We start from the raw sequence: 24000 nt of genomic DNA on the forward strand, positions 1-24000 counted from the left end.
TTTGTGTAAACGTGTATGTGTGGCGAAGTAGAACTGGTGAAGTAAAGTAGAACTGGTGAAGGCAAGTCTGGTGAAGTAGAACTGTTTTAAGTGTTGCTGTGTGAATTGCATTATTCGGTTGTAGATCTGCGTGTGTCTCTTCGCTTGCTTTTATTGTGTTTTCTTGCTTGACTGAAATATACGTGCCTTCCATGCTGCCGTGTGGCGCGGAATAAATGTTCTGGTCCAATTGTTCCCCGTTTCGCTGCGTCCTTTCCTTTGTTTGAATCTCCATCTTGTATTACGTAAGGGATTAATAGTGGGTTGAAAAGACCCGGTAACTAATCTGAACCGTCAAGGTCGACGATAACTCCGCTCGGTTATCCCTGTAGCACGGAACGAGCCGCTTAAGCGGTTCATTTCCAGAGTCGACCTGTGGCGTGGTACAACTCCTCGGTACGCTATCCGCGCAGGTACTTAGGTAAATCAACCATTCGGCGATCGGATCGGATTCGGCGATCAGAATGCGGACTGAGTTGTGGTGAGGTTAAACCCCCACCCGTGACTAGCTCCCGGCGTTGTTCCGAGAGGGTCACGACTGAATTGCACGTTCGGTGGGCGAAGCGGCCGCTATTGGCTACACGCGGTCGTTCGCACGCCGGCGGGGCACGAATTCGCAACATTGGTGTCAGAAGTGGGATTCGAATCCACCCCGCCTCCAAGCTAAATTCACGGGGAACGGACCAGGGGTGTGCGAGGCGACCCCCGTTCCCCCAAAATTACGAGTGAGCTAAATTAATCGCGTACGTGAAATAAGATGGAGTCTCAAGGTAAGCGGGAGCCAGGGGTAGTAGAAATGGATGTGGGAGTGTTAGAATCCATGGTCCAGGATGAAATCCCCGTGCAGGACATTCCCATTGTGATGCAGGAACAATTTCCCCCCCAACCGAGCCCAGAACCCAAAATGGGTGCAGCAGCGGCCGCAGTGTACGACACCTCCCCTCTCCCTCTCCGCCAAAACCCCCCGATCCTTGCAGAATCGGCTGAGCCAAGTGCACTCGACATGGCGCAGTTATTTGCAATGCTGGCAGAAATTAATAACGGATTAAACAACAAGATAGATGGAAATACGCAACAAATGAACGAAATAAAAACAAATGTGTGCAGGATGAATAACAAAATGAATGCGAATATGCAACAAATGAAAAAGGAAATAAATGAAGAATTGAAGAAAGAAATAAAAAAAACAACATGGAGGCAAATACGCAAACACTGCGGGGTGAGATGCAGAGCATGGGTATAGGCCTGCAGGATAAACTGAAAGAGGAAGTAGGCATGATACGAGCGGAGGTGAACGGGTTGAAAAAGAATGTAGAAGAGGTGCAGTCCGCGGTGAAGGCGGACGAGAAAGACGTAAAAAAAAGAAAATGGTGACGGTCGCGGAAGAAATGGGAAAAGTAAAAGAAGGACAAGACCAAATAAAAGGGGAGTGTGAAAGGAGACATCGAGACATGACGAAGAGAGTTGAAAAATTGGGACAGGAGGTAAAAGCGGAGACACAAAAGGGATTAAAGGCCGTGGGGGATGAATGTAGAAAGAGACATGAGGAAATAATTATGGAAATGGAGCGGAAAGCCGAAGAAAAGACAGTGGAGCTGGGGAAACGGATAGAAAAACAAGAGGGCGAGATGAAAGAGGGGTTTAGGACGACGGGGGAGGAAATATCCAAGACAAATAAGGAGGTGACACAGGTAAAAGGGGAAGTGGAGCAAATAAGAGAAAATCGGGGAGCTATCGCTTGGGACGCAAAAAGGAGGAGAACGGGAGATGGGAGAACTAAATGAGGTAATAGAGGGGAAAATAAAGGAAATGGAGAGGAAACTGGCGGAATGTGTGGAGACCCGGTGTGAGAGGCAGGGTGACCTCCTTCGGGAACAGGGGGAGAGGATATACTCCCTCGAGGCGGATCGTGCCTAGGTGGGGCCGGCGTCACAGGGCAGAGTAGGAGGGTTGCCCGATGCGGGGGTGTGCATGCCGAGCTTGGGGAGAATAGAGGCCGCGGGATCTTTTGGCTTAATGCGAGCACCCAGTATGACTGTTCCGGTGGGTGTGCAGAGTGCGAGTCCGATGGCTTGGGAGAGTAAGCGGGACGACGTGGGGCACGGACAGACACGGACAGGGGTGGTAAATTCCCCGGGCAAATGGCTCGGACCCTGCGGGAGTGAGGCACCGTTGGGACTTGGGAGGTACACCCCTCCAGGAGTCCCTTGGGAACTGGAGGGGGGACCTCAAAAGGACATATCTATATATATATATCTATACATATATATATATATATATATATATATATATATATATATATATCTATATATATCTATATCTATATATATATATATATCTATATATATATATATATATATATATATATATATATATATATATATATATATATATATATATACATATACATATATACACATATATATATATATATACATACAGATTCATATACATACATCTGCTGGGAACCCTTATCTGTGTTTAGTTGTAACTAAGTCAACCCCAGATAAGCATCTGCTCTCTGTCTCTTTCCTGCCATTTTGATCGATTTTGCCTGATTAATTATTCATTCCGATTGCTTTGGAATTTATTCACTTATTTACCTCAGGAAATAAAGAGTTCTTTTTATTTCTTTATTTTCTTATTAATAAATCATTTGTTGACTTCCAACCTGTCCGTGTTTGTACCTTCCTTCCATTGGTCGAGCATTGTCCAAACTTCGATAGACTGGGAGGTAATTACAGTCTGACCCGGATAAAAGAAAAACCCGCGTACAAGAACACGTTTTCTTATTCCCGAACATGTTCAGATGTAAATGTATACGGGGAAACCCGCATATAAGAAACAGGCGTACAAAGAAAACCGACGTATAAGAACATGTTTTTCAACACAAAAGTACAATTTTCTATCAGAAGCCACAGGAAAAGCTGGCATCAATCGGTTGACGCGTTAGTTTCACTTTCCTATACAGTAGTTTTCCGGAAATCCCGAATGAGGAAGTGGTAGTTTTGCTTCATCGCAATGGCGTCCGCTCGAAAAACGCTGAGTGTTGCGGAGAAAGTTGAAATTTTGGATTCTTTAAAGTCGAAATCGCTGACGAGAGCCGATGTCGTGAAAAAAATATGGCATTGGATTGTCGACCGTCAGCAAAATTGTCAAAGATGAGAAGTCACTTCGTATCAGTCATCAACAACTCCAACATAAACAGAAAGTGTAGCCATGACAGCATCCACTAAGACATCAATGATGCAACAACTGCTTGGTTCCATCAAACTCGTGCAAGCAATGCTGTCGTAACAGGCTATCATCAAAGAGAAGGCTGCTTCGTTCGCCGTTTCGTTTGGTGTTGAGTTTGAACCTAGTAACGGTTGGCTGATGCGCTGGAAGCAAGCGAACAACGTTTCATTCAAGAAATTCCATGGTGAGAAAGCGGCAGCTGATGGTGCAGCGGCAGGCAACTGGATTAAAAATGTGTTCCCAGACTTGCTTGCGAATTATGCAGAGAAAGACATTTGCAATGCTGACAAAACAGGCCTTTTTATAAAGGCCATGCCCCGTGGTTCTCCAACAAGTGCCAGTGACAAGCCAGCCAGAGGTAAAGTTCCAAAAGACCGCCTGACTGTTCTTTTGTTGTGTAATCTCGATGGCAGTGATAAGCGAGGCTTCATTGTTGGCAAGTCCACCAAGCCGCGATGTTTCAACAATGTTCATAACCTGCCATTCCTTTACTTCGCCAATTCTAATGCATGGATGCATGGATCTAATGCATTCTAATGCATATTTCTCTATATATGTATATGTATATATATACAGCTCTGGAAAAAAATAAGAGACCACTCCAAAAAATTTAAATCAGCATCTCTACATGTATAGCAGCCATTCCATTCCAGTGTCTGTTGAATTCCAACACAGGCACACCTCCTCATTCTACTTAGTGAGGTACTGATTAGGTGATCACCTGAACCGAATCTTATTTAACAAGGAAAAGTATAACAACCACTGCTGTAGTCATCACTATCCTCTTGCAATAGGACCAGCTGGATGGCAAAAACAGTGCTAGTAGAACCTCAAAAGTAATTGGAATCAAAAAAATAACTATTGACCATGCCAAAAAAGTTGAAAAGAAGGGTTCAATTCTGGCTTTACTGGAAGGGGGATACAGTGAGCATCACGTTGCTTCCATAGTTAAAATTTCAAAGACTGCGGTTCATAAGAGCAAGGTCAAGCAGCAGACATTGGGGACAACAAAGCTACTGAGTGGCATAAGGTGAAAACGACTTTCCACTGACAGGGATGGCCGCCAACTCATTTGAATGTCACTCAACAACTGTAGGATGACATCAAGTGACCTCCAAAAAGAATGGCAAATGGCAGATGGGGTGAAGTGCACGGCGAGGATGGTTCGAAACAGGCTCCTTGGAGCAGGGCTGAAGTCGTGCAAAGCGAGAAAAAAGCCCTTCATCAATGAGAAGCCAAGAAGAGCCAGGCTGAGGTTTGCAAAAGACCATAAGGATTGGACCATAGAGGACTGGAGTAAGGTCATCTTCTCCGATGAGTCCAATTTTCAGCTTTGCCCAACACCGGGTCGTCTAGTGGTTAGACAGAGACCTGGAGAGGCCTGCCTACAAGCCATAGTGTCTCGCACCCACTGTGAAATTTGGTGGAGGATCGGTGATGATCTGGGGGTGCTTCAGCAAGGCTGGAATCGGGCAGATTTGTCTTTGTGAAGGACTCATGAATCAAGCCACGTACAAGGTTGCCTGGAAGAACACTTGCTTCCTTATGCTCTGACAATGTTTCCCAACTCTGAGGATTGGTTTTTTCCAGCAGGACAATGTTCCATGCCACATAGCCAGGTCAAACAAGGTGTGGATGGAGGACCATCAGATCAAGACCCTGTCATGGCCAGCCCAATCTCCAGACCTGAACCCCATTGAAAACCTCTGGAATGTGATCAAGAGGAAGATGGATGGTCACAAGCCATCAAACAAAGCCGAGCTGCTTGAATTTTTGCGCCAGGAGTGGCATGAAGTCACCCAACAGCAATGTGAAAGACTGGTGGAGAGCATGCCAAGAGGCCTGAAAGCTGTGATTGAAAATCAGGGTAATTCCACAAAATATTTATTTCTGAACTCTTCCGAAGTTAAAACATTAGTATTGTGTTGTTTAAAAATGAATATGAACTTGTTTTGTTTGTATTATTTGAGGTCTGAAAACACTGAATCTTTGTTGTTATTTTGACCAGTTGTCATTTTCTGCAAATAAATGCTCTAAATGACAATATTTTTATTCAGAATTTGGGAGAAATGTTGTCAGTAGTTTGTAGAATAAAACAAAAATGTTCATTTTACTCAAACACAAACACAAACACATACATACACATTTTACTATAAATAGTAAAACCAGAAAAACTGATAATTTTGCAGTGGTCTCTTAATTTTTTCCAGAGCTGTATATATATATATATATATATATATATATATATATATATATATATATATATATATATATATATATATATATATATATATATATATATATATATATATATATATATATATATATATATATATATATATATATATATATATATATATATATATAGAAATATAAATATAAATATATAATGGTGTTCCAAAAATACCAAGACAACTTTGGTTGTTAATGTATTTAGACGATCACAAATGATTCAATGATGCCCTTTGTTATATATTATTGTGGTCGGTTAGGTTAATCCCCCCTTGACCAAATTGGCATGGACGGGCGGTTAACACCGACCAGGCCGGATCGTCGAGCGGTTTTCCTTAGAGGCAAACATGTGATCCTCAGAGCTACCGACGGAGCAGAAGGAACACAGCACAAGGGTTTATACTCGAACCCACGCCAAATAGACAACACCAGTAACTTAAAATAAACACGGGGATTTAATGAAAATAGACAAAATATTTACAAGGGTAATAATTCAAAATGTAATAATAAAACGTGAGGACAATTGAAGCCGAAAGTTGAGGTGCCTCCACATACTTACTTTAAAACAGACAAGGGAAAAACAAAAGAAAACAAAATCCTCTCTTTATTCTGGCATTTAGCTTTGTCCAGAGATCATCTTTATTGAACTTTGGGGTCGAGCCGCTTCGTCCTGCGCGGGAAGATGCGCCCAAAATGGTGCCGAGCCGTTCTCTGGGCAGGAAATGTACATGAGGTAATTTGTGAGGCGGTATTCAATGCCAGGGCTCAGGAACCGCCGTGCAGCCTCCTCGTCGATCACGCTTGCCAACGCCACTGTTCTCTACAGGATGGCGCTGCTCCCTTCGGTGATGTACACGAGGCTTCGAGGCCTGTCTCATGCGACTCACTCAAGAGTCAATGGCCAGCGTCTTGCTCCACGATGTGAGCCAATTCGCCTCAGCACGAACACGAGAATCGTGCAGTCTTCTTCATGCGTCGAAGGAAAGCCATCCGTAATGCCTTAATCTTACACGCCATCTCCTCGCTCCATCGTCTCTCGACCACATTCCCCACACCAAACTCAACCCACCAAAAGCATCTGCTCTTCCTCCTCACTTCTGACATAATGCTCATCAATCATCCACCTCCAAGCGTGGCTTGTTGGCATGAAGCCGGGAAGGCAGGGCTTCTGCCTGCTCGGCGCGTTTGGCTCGCTTTTTGTTGTTTCAAGGACGTGATTCCTGTTATTGTTGGTTTGTAAATGCAAAAACGCAGGAAAGACCTGACTTGGACTTAATCCATATCGAATTAATCCCAGAAAATCAATTTTACAGACATCCAAAGAACTGGGAATACCAACCACCACTGTACACTGGATTTCACAAAAAAGACTGAAGCTTTATTCCCATAAAGGTTAAGATTCTGCAGGAACTCAAACCAAAGGATGGACCCAAACGCAAGGTGTTTGCCTTGGAAATGCTCAGTCGTGTAGAGGATGACGAAGATTTCATGGAAAGGTCATGTTCACAGACAAAGCTTGCTTTCATGTATAGGGGAAGGTCAACCAGCACAATGTGAGGATCTGGGGCTCTGAAAACCCCCACGTGGTTATTGAACACATACGCGACAGTCCAAAGGTCCATGTGTGATGTGGCCTTGTCCATAACCGCTTGGTGGGTCCGTTTATCTTTGCGGAGGATACAGTGACCTCAACCATTTCCATGAACATGTTGGAAGGATTCACCTTCCCACAGATTGAAGACTGACAACCTGATATTTTTCAACAGGATGGCACTCCCCCTCATTGGGCCTTAGTCGTTCAGGCCGTCCTGAATGAAACATTTCCAGGTTGCTGGATTGACTGATATGGACAAACCACCTGGCCCCCACGATCATCAGACATCACCCCTCTTGATGTTTTTTTTCTATGGCGGTTTGTCAAAGATGTTGTTGTCCACAACACCAAGGTGGCAAACCTGCAGGATCTTTGTTCTCAGATGCGCATTGGTGGATGCAAACATGCTGAGCCGAACATGGCAAGAACTTGCGTACCGCCTTGATGTCCTGCGCCCAACAAACAGAGCTCACATTGAGGTGTATTGATGGTGTGAACAAAACTTTATGAGTTTCTGCAGAATATAAACTAAAGGATATCGTTGTGTCATTTGTGGTTCTAAATATATCAACAACCAACATTGTCCAGTCCTTTTTGGAACACCCTTTGGGTTCATGTATTATGTGTATATATATATATATATATATATATATATATATATATATATATATATATATATATATATATATATATATATATATATATATATATATATATATATATATATATATATATATATATATATATATATACATACATTGGGACCATACTCTGTGCAGAGCATTGGTGCTGCCTGAGCAGTCTCCTTGGCTATTAGGCACAATCCTGGATGGGTCGCCACTCTGACACAGGATACCAGCAAGCTGGCCCTCATTTTGCCGACCTCGGAATGAAGACAGGCAGAGTCAACCCCACCTGGCATTAATTCAACAGCCGAGTGGGATTTGAACTCAGGATCCTCAGATCCCAAGCCACCGAGCCCAATCCCACAGTCCAAACCCCAAAACTCAGTTCAGGCCAAGAGACCCTAGAGCCCATCGTACCCCAGCGGCAATGCTTATAAATGCTCCGAGGCACCAGCATTTTCTGCTTTTGTTTAATTTCAGCACACGTTTTACAACCAAAATGCAATAAGCACCAGAATCTCTCAACCCAAACCGAATACCAAAATTAAAACCGTGGCATCAAACCCACCAGCAGCCCCGACCACCAAAAACGTTCCCAACCGTCCAAACACCACAGCACAACATAACCACCTCCAAACCACTACATAACCACCTGTGGGAACTTATCACAACCACCCATTGTTCATCGCTTTATGAAACTTGAAAGAGGGGTGAGAGAGGGAGGACAAACAAAGAGATGGGGGGGGAGGGATGGATGGATAGATGGGATGTGGATTCACAGCAAGTTCAACCAGTTGTTCATGAACACAATATACTCCAATCTCAGAGTGAACACAAGGTTTAAGGAATTAATGAGTGAGTTCCCACCTGCTGTTCCTTCGTCTGCCATTACATTCCCAACACATATATACTAGCAAATACCACCCGTCGCTTTGCTGATGGGAATACTGAGAAGAGGGAAAAAAGAGGGGGGAGAGAGTGAGAAGAGAGAGTAAAGAGGTGGAGGGGAAAGAGAAGGGAGGAGGGGGGAGGAGCAAGGAGGAAGGGAGAGTGAGGAGGGGTGGGGGAGTGAGAAGGAGTTGGGGGAAGGGAAAGCAGATGTGCAGTGGAGCGTTAATTACGATTCATACCGTCTCATCAAAATGATTCTGTATTGAATAACAGCAAAGATTGAAACAAAATAATGTCTGAAATTCATTTTCTACCACCCATAATATAAAATATAAATAATCCTCAGAGACAAACACCGCTCGGACACATACGGAGATAAATAGCATCCGGACACGTCTGGAGACAAACCCTGCCCAGACATAACCACTGTCCAGAGAGAGAGAGAGAGAGAGAGAGAGGTGGTGGGGGGAGAGAGAGGGAGGTGTAGTAATATGGTGCTGCACTGTATTAGGAGGGGGTGGAGGGAGGATGGGAGGGGGGAGAGAAAAAGGAGAGTGAGAGAAAGAAAAGGGAGAATGAGGTGGAAGGGGGGGGAGAGAGAAGGGAGGCGGAGCAAAGAGGTTGGGGGAGCAAGGAGGTTGGGGGAGCAAGGAGGTGTGGGGGAAGGGAAGGCAGACGTGTGCTAGAGCGTTAATTACAATTAATACTGTTTCAACAAAATGATTCTGCAAAGAATAACAGTGAATATGGAAACAAAATAATGTCTGAAATCCATTTTTTTCTGGTCATATGATAAATACCTCCCGGAGACAAACACCACCCGGACACGTCCGGAGAGAGGAGCGAGAGAGATGTGTGGGAGGATGCTGCTCTGTATTTCGTGAGGGCAGAGCGAGGATTAAACAGAGAGATAGAGAAATAGAGGCAGGTGAGGGGAGTTAAGCATGGAGAAAATGTTATGCTTTATGAACGAGCGCGCGCACGCACGCACGCACGCACGCACGCACACACCATGGCCGATATAGGCAATTCTTCAGGAATCTGCAGATTGGAGTCAGTGCGATTACTGACTGCAATATATACTGTATACAACTCAAAAACCTTGAGTATTTTCACCATTGTTTTGGGGAAAATTCAATCAACAAGTTATCAAAGCAATGTTGCATTATAGACGTTTTAGGAAGATGTACATTTATGAACATTAATTTTTTAAGCAGCTGCCAATCGTCATGTGACGGGTGGAAAAAAAAATGTGGCTCTGAAATTCAGAAAACACGTCAATACGGCAAATGGCTCAGATAGCAGGAGTTATCAAATATATTGCTGCGGGCCGGGGGTTCGGGTGACCAGAGCATGAGGTGGGGGAAGCTATGTCAGTTCCCACCAGACTCCCCAGAATTGTAGGCCATCGCACACGGATAATTCCGTGATGCGGCGGGTCGCTTAACCGACCGTGGATGCCAATAACTCAACCGCGTGACCTAGGGTCCTCCCGTCTATGGGTTAATCGGGTTACCTGATTAATCACGTGATTTAATCACCGGGGAACACGCCCTCGGTACGCCTTATCCAAACCGGATCGGATCACTTTTCCGGATCGGATGCAGCCGAGCGACACTGCCAAGGACGTACTGGCTAAAAGGAACGGATCGTTGGGAATAAAGTCCCAGCTGAAGTAGGATTCAGACCATGCTGGACCAATGGAAGAAAAGACAAAAATGAGCAGGGAACATTCCTAAAAATAATTTATTAACAGTCAACTCAGAAAAGGGGGACACAGAGCAGACTTAACATGAAAATAACAATAACGATCTTCTGTGGTTTTACTTAAGCAGACAGGCACCAGGACACACACAGACAACCAGATGAAGAGGGGGTTTTGAACCAGGAAGGGAAAGCAGTTGAGGCTACGTTCTCTGTACCTTTGTGCTTGATATCACGACGCGCCACCAATGCGTTTCGGGGGGGGGGAAGGATGCTCGGTGGTGTGGGTACCCAAGAGTGGGCGCATTGTCTGGCTTCAGCCGCACGTGTGGAGACTGTTCATGAAGGAGGAGCTTGAGTGGAGAATGGGCGGAGTGCGAAGGTGGAGTGGTAGGCAGGGCCAGGTAGGTGGGTGGTGTAGACGTCGCGTGGGCGGAGATGAGGAGGTGGAGTCCGGGCAGCAGGAGGCGCGTCGTGGTGGGGTCGACAAGGTGAGGCGAGAGCGGGAGAGAGGCGGAGAAAGAGCAAGAGCAGCAAGAGGCAAGAGAAAGCGAGGCAAGAGGGACTGCTCCAACCTTCATTGCACTTCCAGCTCTGGGGGAGGGACCATGCCGAATCGAAACATCATCACCTGAATCGGGCACTCCGATTGGCCCCGATCCCTCACATGGCCCGCCAACTTGGGCCGGAAACCGCCTCACTTCGTTTCCGGCAAGGCCATCCCAGACTGTGAACATATTTCGCTCTGACCCCACGACATGACACGAATCACCCACACCAAAATTGGCACGCGAATCGTCCTGCAAAAAACCCCAGGCCATGCCCGGGTGTCTGGTCGAAGGTCCCGCATGCCCGCTCGGGCGTTCGACCAGCGTCTATTAACGCGCATGCAAACGTGGCCCGCACTGTACATTCTCTAGCCCGATCGCAGCTTCGCTGGCCAGAGAGACAAGAAGACGTTCACCATCCGTGGAGAATTCGCTGCTGCCAGCGAGGACCGAAAGTACATCGCCATGGATAAATCCATGCATGTCTCACGAGCGGTGTACGTGTCTGCTTTTGAGCACATTCCATACAGTGTGTGCGGTTCAGCCATTACGCACGTGGCCAGCACTCGCGTTCACACAACTCCGCTTTTGTGTGCACGAGGCGAACACCAATATGTGTCGGATATTGAGGTTGAAAAGGAATAAGCCGCTTCTACTCCACACACTCGTAACCCGCCCATCATGGCGTGGAGTCGTATTTATCGGCCTCCATACGCGTTTCGTGCAGCGTGGGAGTCGTGCCGGCTGTGTTTCCTGTGTTGTAAAAAACACCATTTGTGCAGCCTCTTAAAAGGTATTCATTTGTATGCCTTTTTAATGCAACCGGTAATCCTCCCCAGACCATCGGAAGCCCGAGTCGATAATCCCGCACGGCCAAACGCACTGCATAACTCTCCGCACACGCCGGGTTTAGGGCTCACCCGGGAACGAGGGCTCTGTGCAGCAGTTTCCTCACCGCGGCACCGCACGCGCTGATTTACCTCAGGAATAATCAGACGAAAAGAAGAGTAGGGACGAAATGTAGAAGAAAATGATTTAAGCAGACCTAGTTATGAGATAATCGCAACGCACTCCCTTGTTGTTCTGCTAAACAAAAGGAAAGGGACTATCTACATGTATAATAACAGAATAACTGTCTTGGGACACTATCTGTTGGATGCATGTCGTCCTGAGAACCGCAACAATATTTTGCTTTGAAACTCACAAAGACAAACATATAACCTTTGTAAATCATGTACCTCGACCTTGGAGCAACTGCCGACTGTACATCCTGATCGGGACACAAACTGTACTACTATCGACTGTCGGGTGCTCGGTAAGGGGCTTAAGCACCCAAGCAAGCAACTCCAATTAAATGGTTGATAAGGAACGGCTGGCCACGCCACATATGCATACCATATAGGATCCCTTTAATTTTAAACCCAGCCTTTATCCTGTGTACAACAGTTAATGAAATTAAATAAATTCGTTCAAACAATGACCTCATCCACAAAGGAGTTGCTCTTTAACATAGTGCAACACTGGTGACATCGCAAAGTTGAATCGCCCGTGATAAGCATTGCAGATAATCCGCCACGTTGCCCACGTCACGTCACATCAGTTCGCGGTCCTCGCAAACTTTATAACATTATTTTAAAATGTCCATTTTCACCAGCTTTGCTTTGATTCCTTGTAGAGCACCTTGCAAAACCTCAGAAAATATACAAACAGATATGGCAGATGCGATGGATAAGCAGTCCCTCAGGGGGACAGGGTTGTCAAGCAGCGAATGTATTAAATCAAGCAGTGAATGCATTAAATCATTCAGCTCAATGAAGCTGGTTAATTTTGGCACATTCCGAAATCTTTTGTTCACTCAATACAATTCTCGAAACAGAAGAAAAAGATAAATTTAATGCTTTGGAAATTTTACATTTTCGTATATACGGAGGGAGGGACCATAGTATTGCTTGCTTAAAGTAAATAGGAATATAGGCTTAGTTATAAGTGTCATTATTTCTTTCAATTATCAGAGTTCACTCCAGATGTCGACATATTTTGTCAAGACGACATCCAATCCTCAAAGCCGAAATAATATTTTGATGATACATTTAATTAGTCCATGAGAATAGATCGTGAAAAATCATAACTCATAATGCATGAAATCGCTACAAACTGCTAATTTTAAAAACTACAGCACTTACAAAAGCGATGTACACAGCAATTCGTACCGATGATGAACAGGCATTCGATAATTTGAGTGAGGAGAGTGAAAAAAAAAAATTAAAAAAAACTTTATCGTAAAGAAATTGTTGCGGCTCAAAGTCGAATCATCAGAGAAGAAACACTTCGACATTGAATCACTCGCATGAAACGTACACCAATTGTATCCCACATTGAACGATGAACAAAAATACAATTTTGACATAGTCATGGATTCCATTCACAATGACAGCGGCAAAATATTCTGTCTGAATGCCAGTGGAGGAACTGGAAAAACATTCCTACTGAATAGAATTATGGATGCCATCTGAATGGAAAATACATCGCACTCGCCACGGCATTGTCCGGTATAACAGCGACTCGACTACGCAACGGAGGTACGCCACATTCACGATGAAAAATACCCATCAATGTTGCAGAGTATTCTACTTGCAATATCTCAAATAATGACTCCAGCACCAAACTTATGCGTCTTGCCAAAATACTCATCATCGACGAAGTTAGCATGGGTCACAAGTACGTATTTGAATGAATGGAACGCTCTCGACAAGACATAAGAAACAGCACTGCGCTGTTTGGTGGTCTGACTGTTTCCAATCTCGAGCGAAAAGAACAAATATTACCAGTTGTGTGACATGGCAGCAGGGCACGGACTGCTTATCCATAAATGCCTGCTTCAAGAGTTCATGTATATACACACACACACTCGACCAGTCAAAAGTTTCAGAACACCCCCTTTTTTTAGTTTTTACTGAAATTGAAGCAATTCAAGTCCAGTGAATAACCTGAAATAGTACAAAGCAAAGCGATAAACTGCCAGAGGTTAAAAAAAAAGCTATAGGATACCAAAAACTAAAAAATAATGTAGATTTCAGAGTTGTAAGAAAGACCCTTTTCAGGGAACAAGTAATGGGTTAGAAACTGCAGCTGTTCTGCAGCAATGGAAGTAAATTAAGCCTTGAAAGTTGATGCAAACAATTCCTGCAGGTGTCCCCACTTTTGTTGATTAGTTGCAAACCCTCTGCCTGTACAAAAGCAGGGTTGGAACAGACTGTGTTGTTACACCCTCAAAGCATTACTTGGACAATATTTCACTGCAGGAAGTAGTATATTGCTATCATAATGGCAAGAAAAAGACAATTAACAAGGGAAGACAAACAGACCATTATAACCCTTAAAAGTGTAGGTCTTTCCTTTGGAGAAATTGCAAAGCAAGCGAAGGTGTCAGTGAGTACAGTTTCCTACACCATCAAAAGGCACTTCAAAACTGGAGGAAACTGACAAGAAGAGGTCTGGCAGACCCAAAGCCACAACACAATCAGAAGACAAGTTTCTAGGAGTCAACAGCTTGCATGACAGGTGGCTCACAGGAGGGCAACTTCAAGCACAGCTTAACACTGGTCAAAGTAAGGAAGTCTCAGTTTCAACTGTGAAGAGAAGACTTCGAGCTGCAGGTTTGACAGGTCGAGTGGCAGTAAAAAGCCATTGCTAAGATGGCAAAATAAGAAAAAGAGGCTTGCCTGGGCCATGAAGCACCGCCAGTGGACTACTGAAAACTGGAAGAAGGTCTTATGGACCGAAGAATAAAAATTTGATATCTTCAGTTCATCACACAGAGTTTTTGTACACCATCGAGTCGGCAAAAGGATAGTTCCTCAGTGTGACACCAACTGTCAAACATGGAGGAGGAAGCGTGATGATCTGGGGCTCTTTTGCCGGATCCAAGTCGGCGACTTGCACAGAGTGACTGGCACCCTGAACCAAAAGGGCTACCACAGCATTTTGCAGCACCATGCAATACCCTCTGGTCTACGCATAGTTGATCAGGGGTTCATCCTACAGCAAGATAATGACCCAAAACACACCTCCAGGCTATGTCAGAACTACCTTAGAAGAAAAGAACAAGACGGTAGGCTTCAAATCATGGAATGGCCAGCACAGTCTCCAGACTTAAACCCGAATAAGCTGGTTTGGGATAAACTGGACAGAAGGGTGAACGCAAAGCAACCTTCAAGTGCAACACATTTGTGGGAACTTCTGAAACAGTGTTGGGAAGAACTTTCTGAACAATATTTGATTTCCATTGTAGAAAGAATGCCACGAGTATGTTTGGCTGTTATATCTGCAAAAGGTGGCTACTTTGATGAGTCAAAAATTTAGAGTAAATTTTGTTAAACAAAACGATTCCATGATTTATTTTTTATCTGCACTTGTTTATTTGTTCTATGTTTTAATTTCAGAGTACATTGCAACTTTAAACTGCTTAAATTTCAGTAAAAACTGGAAAAATGGGGGTGTTCCAAAACTTTTGACATATATGTAGAGTATATTATATATATATATATATATATATATATATATATATATATATATATATATATATATATATATATATATATATGTACACACACACACACACACACACACACACACACACACACACACACACACACACACACACACACACACACACACACACACACGATCACGTGCATCAATTACAACCCATGTGAAACATGAAAATTCGGCAATCACACAATGAAGAATTTGCAAAGTACTTGGAACCCACAGGGAATGGACGTGAACAAAGTGCCAACTACAGAAAAAATAGAATTAAAGAAGAACACCGTATGCTAACCAACCATGCTTCAGATTTATGCGACTTCATGTTCGACGGGTTTGAGGAGCAACACAGAAATGAAGAATGGGTATGCTTACGAACTATTATCTCACCAACAAACACAACTGTAAACGATATCAATACTCACATGATTCAAAAGTTCCCAGGTGAATCGTATGAATACAAAAGGTATTATAGAAGGCAATGAACACGAATACTCAATCAAATTCATTCACAACTTGGAATCATTCGGATTACCACAGCATAAGCTCATCTTGACAAACTAGTGCTGCATCATGCTCCTTCGCAATTTTGACCTGAAAAATGCACATTGCAACGGAACACTATGCATTATAAGAGGACTCCATCCTCTCGTAATCGAAGCCGAGATCACGGCTGCAATACACGCAGGGAAAAGGCTATTCATCCCAAGGACTCCACTCATGCCAAGCGATAACTTGTACCCATTTGAAATGTGCCGACAACGATTCCCCATTAAACTGGCATTTGGCATTACGGTGAATAAGGTTCAAAGTCAGACACTCCACAGGGTGACATATTCCTCCCAACCGATATGTTCTCTCCAGCCAATTATATGTCGCCACGAGTCGAGCCACATCAAACAACAATCTCTGCATTACTACGCAAGACACTGTAAGCAACCGCAATATTATTTATGTACAAGGAAATTTTGTAAGACCTAACACCTCCGCTGACTTTATCGCACCTCACTCAACATATCAATTGCAGTTGCATTTATGAACTGGTCCATGCACGACACTTCCTATTCGAACTAACTCAGGAAAAGCACAAGTTTTGTTGTTTTTCACGTGTCAAATAATATGGGGCTTCACCGTTTCAAAATGTACCAAGCTAAAAAGTATAGAAATCCAGAGTGGTGTGTACTAAGTACAATATAACTGAGTTTAGTGGACCGTTGACGCTTCGTCTGAGGGGATAACAAACACTTATCTCCATTATAGTAGAGAAGGTTATATTACAGATAGACAGATATGCCTTATTATGTTCCAAATGTACCTATGCGTATCCTTTCCATATTATCATATCCAGGACCAATGGCATTTGTGAATAAACAACTCCACCACAGTTGACAAGTCTTTCTGATCTTCCTCATTAGAAACAAATGTACATACTCGCTCATTATCACCTGTAAATGCACGACATTTTCAAAAAAAATGCTGTGACAACATATTCGGTGTCTCCGCGTGATTATCTTCAATTACAACCCATCAAAGCCACTCAGGAATCAACGCCTCATTCGGAAAAAAAATGGCACGCAAAAAAGGAACGAAATCATGACTGCAGATCTCTGAACCACGAAAGACAACATAATCACGTGACCAATACCACCTCTGCCACCCGTCCATGGGATGTGTAATGTACTTGTAAATATTAAACATTTCATTTTTAAAAGTTTCTTCAACCGTTTTGCTTGGTGAAGCCGCTTGACGCGCGTTTAAGTTTCAATGGCGACACCGTGGTTCTATACTGGAGGCAGGTCATCAAAATAAATTATTTGATTATAATGAGTAAAAAAATGTTTTCAGTTATGCAATAATGAATCGCTATATCACGGCAAGAGAGCCAAGAGGTATGCATGCTTGCTCTGTGTAGCCTGGATTCGAATCCCAGGGCAGGTCTAAACTGTCCTCTGGTGTTTCAGAGGCCAGGTGATTCATCAGTGTGTGTGTCATCTCTCGGATGGATGATAAACTGGGCGTCATCTGTCGGAATCCCTCACCACTCCCCCTCTCTCACCCCTATCCCACCCCTCTTTCTCCCTCCCAACCCTACCCCCATCCATCTCCCTCTGTCCGATCCCTCCCCTCTTCCCTCCTTCTCTCTCACCCCTCCCCCGCTCCCCAGCCTTTCTTCTCTAATGCGGGGACTTGCATGTACAAATCAGATTCGGAGTGAGCTGACCGGTGGGGTGCAAAGGTCGCTGCATGTAGTACAAGCATGCATGCAGACAGACCTTTGCTAGGAAGACAGTGTGGGTTTTAAATGCTCACGCCCCAGGTCTCAAAGGGTGTGTGTGTGTGTGTGTGTGTGTGTGTGTGTGTGTGTGTGTGTGTGTGTGTGTGTGTGTGTGTGTGTGTGTGTGTGTGTGTGTGTGTGTGTGTGTGTGTGTGTGTGTGTGTGTGTGTGTGTGTGTGTGTGTGTGTCGTTGATTGGTATCTACATCCGTGGGTTTCAGAATGTGGAATGGAATCCTCCCAGGGCAGGCTCAAAGTATCCACCTTCATTTCAGTAAGGGGTCACGATTCACGGACCAAGCTGTGAAGTTTTCTGCTCTCAAAGTTTTGTGTCGAGGCCTCGCTTCAGGATCGTCACTGAGCCAAGGACAGCTTCCAACTGTAGTTCATTTGTCGTAATATTCCCAGGTATGTTTTTTAATATCTCTGTGAGGTTCTTCATCATCATTCCAGTGAGGTTCTTCATCATCACTGGTACAACTTTGGTATTCTTCAGCTTCCAGGATGTTTTAACTTCATTCTTGAGGTCTTGGTATTTGGTCGTTTTGATTTCTGAATCATTTAGTCCAAAATCACTGGTATTAACACCTCAATTAGCAATGCCTTCTCTTTTTTGTACCCAAGTTATGATATCTGGTCGCAATGCTTTGTTTTCGATGTTCACGCTCAATGGGATAACAAGGTCGTACGCGAGCGGTACTTCCGTGTCTTCAGTGGTTGCTTTTGGTTCATGGTCCCATTAATTATCTGGAAATGGGATATCAAAGTTTTTGCAGATGTAGCAGCGAATTACTTTACAAACTCTGTTGCGTCGTCGTGTGTCCAGCTGTTCTGACAATTTTTTTTTTTTTTTTTTTTGTGTTCGGTCATTAAGCATAGCATATCATTCTCTTTGCTAACCCCACCTCCACACCTCACCTTTCTATCTTTTTATTTCCTCCTCCTACCCCCCCCCCCACTCACTTTCTCTCTTGCTCCTCCCTCTTCCAATGTATAGCAACATTTAGTGAGGTGTCGCTCTCTCTCCCCCCCACCCCTTCTTCCTTCCGAGCTTCCTCTCCCCTCCCTCTCCTCTCTCCTCCCAACTTTCTCCTCTTCCTTCCCCCTCTCCCTCTATCTCTCCCTTAATATCTCAATCAATGAAGTGACAGCTTGAATTTGCAAGTCTATAAATGCAACATTTGATTGTCATGCAACAGTTTTTGTATTTGTCCTCCTCCCTTTCTCTCCCTCTCTCTATGTGGATACACCTCTGGTTTACTTCGACACATTGGGATGACTTGAGCAGAGTATTTTACAAATAAAATTGTTGTGGAAATGGTGCCTTGGGGGTAAATAATGCTTAGAATGATGCAGTTACTTCCTTAAAGTGAACGCCTGGAGTAAGTGCCAAGTAATTTATCGTGCTAATAGATATGCATCGCTTTTATGTCCAGTTAGATATAGTCATGGGGGTGGCCACCAAGGTTAACCCCCCTGACCCCAAATTGTAGTGATGGGCAGTTAACACCGCCAGCCTTCGGAGGGCCGAGCAGTTCCTTATTAATAGGAGGTGGACACGTTGATCCTCAGAGATAACGCATGCGGAGGGGCAGGGTGCAATGGCGGAGGGACGGAGGCACGGGAAAGCACAGCACAGAGGGAGTTTATACTTGAACCCCACTACAAATATACGGATACAGCTTCTTAAAAGTAATGCATTTAATGAAAATAAACAAATATTTACAAAGGACAGTAATCCAAAAGGGTAATGATAATCATGAAATAAATAAATTCTACAGTCAAGGAACCTCTTCACAAAGACTCAAATACAGACAAAGGGAAAACAAAATAAAAAGAAGACCCCCTACTTTTAAGTATTCTTGTACTGAGCTTGGCCCAGAGCTAGTCTCTGTGGAACTTGGAATTGAGGCACTTCTATTCGCATGTGCAAACGCACCCAACAAAATGGCGCTTTGTTGCTTCTCTCATAGAGGGACAAATGCACGCCACGCAATCCGTGAGCGGCACTCCACACAAAGGCTCAGAGCCCCAGTGCAACGGCTTTGTGCGCCGATCGTCCTCATCCACCCAACCAAGAGCCAAACACGTCAGCGTCTTGCTTCACCACACGAGCTAAATCGCCTCAACACGAATACAAGGTTCGTGCCATCTTCCTCAGTGTGCGCTCCTCTCCAAAACAATGTGCAACCAACCCTGAACTCCACTCTCCTCTGTCCTATTTGGTCTTCCAATGATGCCTACCATGCGCTCTTCTTTAGGCGTCTCACGTCCAACAATCCTCCGCCTCTGGAGCGTAGCCTGCTCGCACAAAGCCCGGGAAGGTGGGGCTTCTGCCTGCTCGGCACGCCTGGTTAACCTCTGACGTCATGCTCAATCATCCCTCGGGGGCATGACTTCGCCTGTTGTCACCCTTTGAAGGTGGAGTTTTCTGCCCGCTTGTAGTCATTTTAGGGACGTGTTCCCCACCTTTATTGCAGATCTTCAAATATAAAAACATGGGGGAAAAAAAAAAATCACAGAGGGGCGATTACATACTGGGGAAGCTTATTCTTAAACCCGAGCTAATTAACACGACACCACCCCCCTCATGTGGTGACACGTAATACTTAAGCTCACAGGTTCCTTACTATTGAGATGCCTCCTACACATCCACAGACCAAACTACTCTATTCAATGCTAAATTCCCAATTAAATTCTTCCATCGACCCCACAACCGTAACAATATCATCCACCTATCCTAATGTCTGTGTCCAAAATTACCAAACATTTTGACCCATTGTTTACTGTTTTACCCTCTGCAATGTCATTTATGTGCTTTTTAGCATTCCATTCGTGAGGCCTTGACGCATAGGTCATGACAAGAAACAGTCAGAACATCACAACACCTCAAAGCTTCGGGGTGGGAGGTCACAGAGGGTCGCTCCACTCACCCGACCAAAAACAGCATCCAATGGTGAGTGAGGGGGAAGGGAGTAGAGCATCGTCGGTGCCGACGCCTCTCTCTTGCGCCTCAGCCCACAGCATGGGACGTTCACCTCCGTCTTCTTCTGGAACTGTGCAAACCATCCTGCAGGCCTCGATGGGTTTGCCCACAAATCGCTTCAGTCTTGTCCTTCCCACGGTATGGCTGACTGGGCCCTTAGGCTTAGGGTAATTAAGGAATCCCCATCATTCATTTCGTGCATGGGCACGTAATCAGGAGGGGTTAAGGGGTCAGTATCATTTATTACATCTTGTATATTCCCCTCCCCATACCATTTATTATAATATATGCTTGGTCACAGGGAAATTCTGGTTGTGGTAGTTATTCTTGGACGATTAATAAATGACCCGCTAAGGGATTAATTGGCGCTGGTTCACAACATCCCAGACCTGGAACACATCAGGCTTGCTCAGCCTAATTAGCGCAAGACTTGTGATACCCGATTGGGGAAAATTTATTGCATCAAACACTTATGAGAATGTCACAGCAACCAACTTCTACATTTCAAATAGGTCTTATCAATTTCGAACCACAGATACAGACAGCAAGTTCATCTTATTCTCAGCCAGTCACTGCGACATGAGTGCAGCTCATTTGATTTCCAACCGAATCAGTACTTACAAAAGCAAAGGAGCTCACAAGTGACAATATCTGGCCAGGAGTGCGAGAAGGAGCATTCTTCTTTCCATGCATAGACGGTGTGTGCATGATGTCTGCCATGTTGATTTCTGGTAGAACAAACGTGCAGCGTCAATCATCAAAACAAATCTTGAAGAGGTATATTTTTCTTTTGAAACTGAACAAACTTGAGTACAGGAATACGCTCATCAAATTGGTACAGGTGGAGCTTCTTACCACGATTAAGGCACACTTTGGACAAGCCAAAGTCAGTGAGTTTGACATGACCATCGTTCGAAATCAGCATATTGTCTGGCTTCAGGTCCCTGAAAAGGATGCACAAGTGTGAAGAAAGCAAGTTGTAAAATCCAGTGTAAAGCAGGGGTCTCCACACTTTGTAAAGTACCTGAACATTTGTAAAGAGGTAAAGAGATGGGTGTACATGTCCATGATATACAGTATATTTATAATTTTTTTATGTGAAAAGGTAAAACGTTTTTATGCCCGGTAATAAGTGTTTCACCTCAACACAACAAATTTGCAAAATGACTTGAAAATTGCTTGTGCCATTTGGTCATGAGATTACAAGAAGCAGCCATTTGAATGAAGGAAGAAAGAAAGGAAGAAAGAAAGAAAGATACCATTGTTTGACTATGAGATCAAACAAACAAAAAATATGCATAATAATACACTGGTCAATACAAGACTGCATACCGGATTGGCCAATAGATTACAGATAAAATGTGATCATATAGCTGCCATATTGGGACTTCCCCAAATCAAAACTTCACTGCTCACAAAGCATTAGAACTTGTTATTTTGAGACTTTCAGGCATCATGTCAGGAATAATAAATGTTGTATATGCAACACAAACAAAGTGCTAAGGCGGAACCATAACAGGGATGCGGTGAAGCATGTAAAGCACCTTAAAGTTTTGTATACCGGTACCGTCCATCGTTAATGATCGATATACTTGTTTAAATCCACTTTCAAACTGCCCTGTATAAACCTCACTACTCGACTCTTGAACCAGAATCAGTAATCCATGCCAGTGTGTTTTGTATTTTATCTTTATCATAAAAAAACAAGTCATTCATCTTGCACAAACAAAAAAAAATCTAAATGAAATTCCTCATGTGACATGCAATGTTGGTCAGTATCAATTATCTGTCCATGTACTTTCAATAAAAAGGCAGAAACTTAAATCTACACTGCACGCCCGATGCCATGATAACGACGCCATTCCACAGGATCACAGTGCAAATTGCATATGTGAGCACAATGTCACTTATTAAAATAAGAGGATACTTCTTTTTCTTCTTCTTCTTCTTCTTCTTCTTCTTCTTCTTCTTCTTTCGGCTGCTCCCGTTAGGGGTCGCCACAACGGATCATCCGTATGATCCGCAGTGATTTGGCACATGTTTTACGCTGGATGCCCTTCCTGACGCAACCCTGGTCGCCTCATACGACACAGGGATATGGTACACCTATTTTAACCGGGGTATACACCGGCCCAGTATACTGGTACTCATTTCGCCGACCTCGGAAGGATGACAGGCTGAGTCAACCCCCTGGTGTATTAATTCAGTGGCCCAACGGGGCTTGAACTCAGGACCTTTTGGATCCCAAGCCGCTGCCCTAACCACTGCGCCAACACCAGACTTGTTAAAATAAGAGGATACCTCTTTACAATATTCACCTTTTTTAAGGTGTTCTGGAAAACTAAACAGTCAGAAGAGTATCAACCTTTGGTCTGGTAATTTGGCCAGTTGTATCAAAGTAGGATACAAAGTGGTCAGAGCAAACTTTTTTCTTCTGTTTGTTTTACAACAGTGAACCCTCAAATATCACGGGTTTTTATATTGCGAGTTTCAACCAATCGCGGCCAACCTATTGTGTTCCGATTTTGTTGTGGCGAGAATTCATTTTGACGAAATCATGTCTTTTGAGCTGAGAAGAGTCATTGTTTGCTGCCCGTGCATGTATAATCGTCTCCCATTCCAAGCCTAGAGTTGTTTTTCGCGCACCATTTTTAATAGAGCTCACATGTAAAGCGGTGGACAAAATTAATTGTGCCAAAAGGAAGAAAAAAGTTATGATGTAGGGCATAAAGATAGAGTTGTCAGATTGGTTGACTTGAGGTGAAAGTGCAGCATCTGCGGAACACCATTAAGGAATCAATGAATCGACTGTGTGGTGTATCCGTGAAATCAAGTCAAATACCCCTTCAAGTGCTGCCGCCTTGTATTGAAAGGATGGGGGGAAAAATAATCGTAATAATAAAAAAGTTAAACCGCTCATTTGGATGAAGACCAAACACAGAAAAAAGTGCCTTTGAGTGGACCCGTGATACAGGAGAAATCATTGCGGATTTACCAACATTACAATGAGGCAGCCGAAGGCTGCAGTTCAACCAAGCCAACCCACAAGCTCCAAGTCAGCAAGGGCTGGTTGGGAAAGGCAAAAGAAGATTTGGCCTCCATCATGTAAATTGGTCGGGGAAGCAGCATCGGCTGACAATGATGCTACAAAAAACTACCCAACTCATGGAACTAATTGAAGAGAAGGGATTTATGCTGGAGGAGGTTTTAATGCTGACGTGATGGGATTATTCTGGAAGAGTAAGCCATCTGATAACTTCCTCTCCAAGCAGGAAAGATCTTCTCTGGGGTTCAAGGTAAGGTGGTTAAGGATCGTCTTACCCT

At 43.9% G+C, this 24000-nt stretch overlaps 2 protein-coding genes across 9 annotated transcripts in view; one reads left to right on the plus strand and one right to left on the minus strand.

Moving 5' to 3' along the window:
* MASTL (microtubule associated serine/threonine kinase like) overlaps positions 1-24000 on the minus strand; it is a 73730-nt gene that overhangs the window by 42413 nt on the left and 7317 nt on the right. For all 8 annotated transcript variants that reach the window (XM_085878582.1, XM_085878581.1, XM_085878588.1 and 5 more), the window contains 2 exons: positions 21532-21620; positions 21298-21404 (listed from right to left, as the gene is read on the minus strand). In XM_085878582.1, the coding sequence (XP_085734708.1) occupies positions 21298-21404; positions 21532-21620 (196 nt within the window). The remainder of the gene's footprint in view (positions 1-21297; positions 21405-21531; positions 21621-24000) is intronic.
* The window catches only part of LOC147028301 (general transcription factor II-I repeat domain-containing protein 2A-like), a 132050-nt gene that overhangs the window by 20362 nt on the left and 87688 nt on the right, over positions 1-24000 (plus strand). The gene's annotated exons all lie outside the window — the stretch shown is intronic.

Source organism: Eptatretus burgeri, chromosome 4, assembly GCF_056783735.1.
Source record: "Eptatretus burgeri isolate ZD-2024b chromosome 4, Ebu_testis_v1, whole genome shotgun sequence".
In the NCBI taxonomy this organism is placed as follows: Eukaryota; Metazoa; Chordata; class Myxini; order Myxiniformes; family Myxinidae; genus Eptatretus; species Eptatretus burgeri.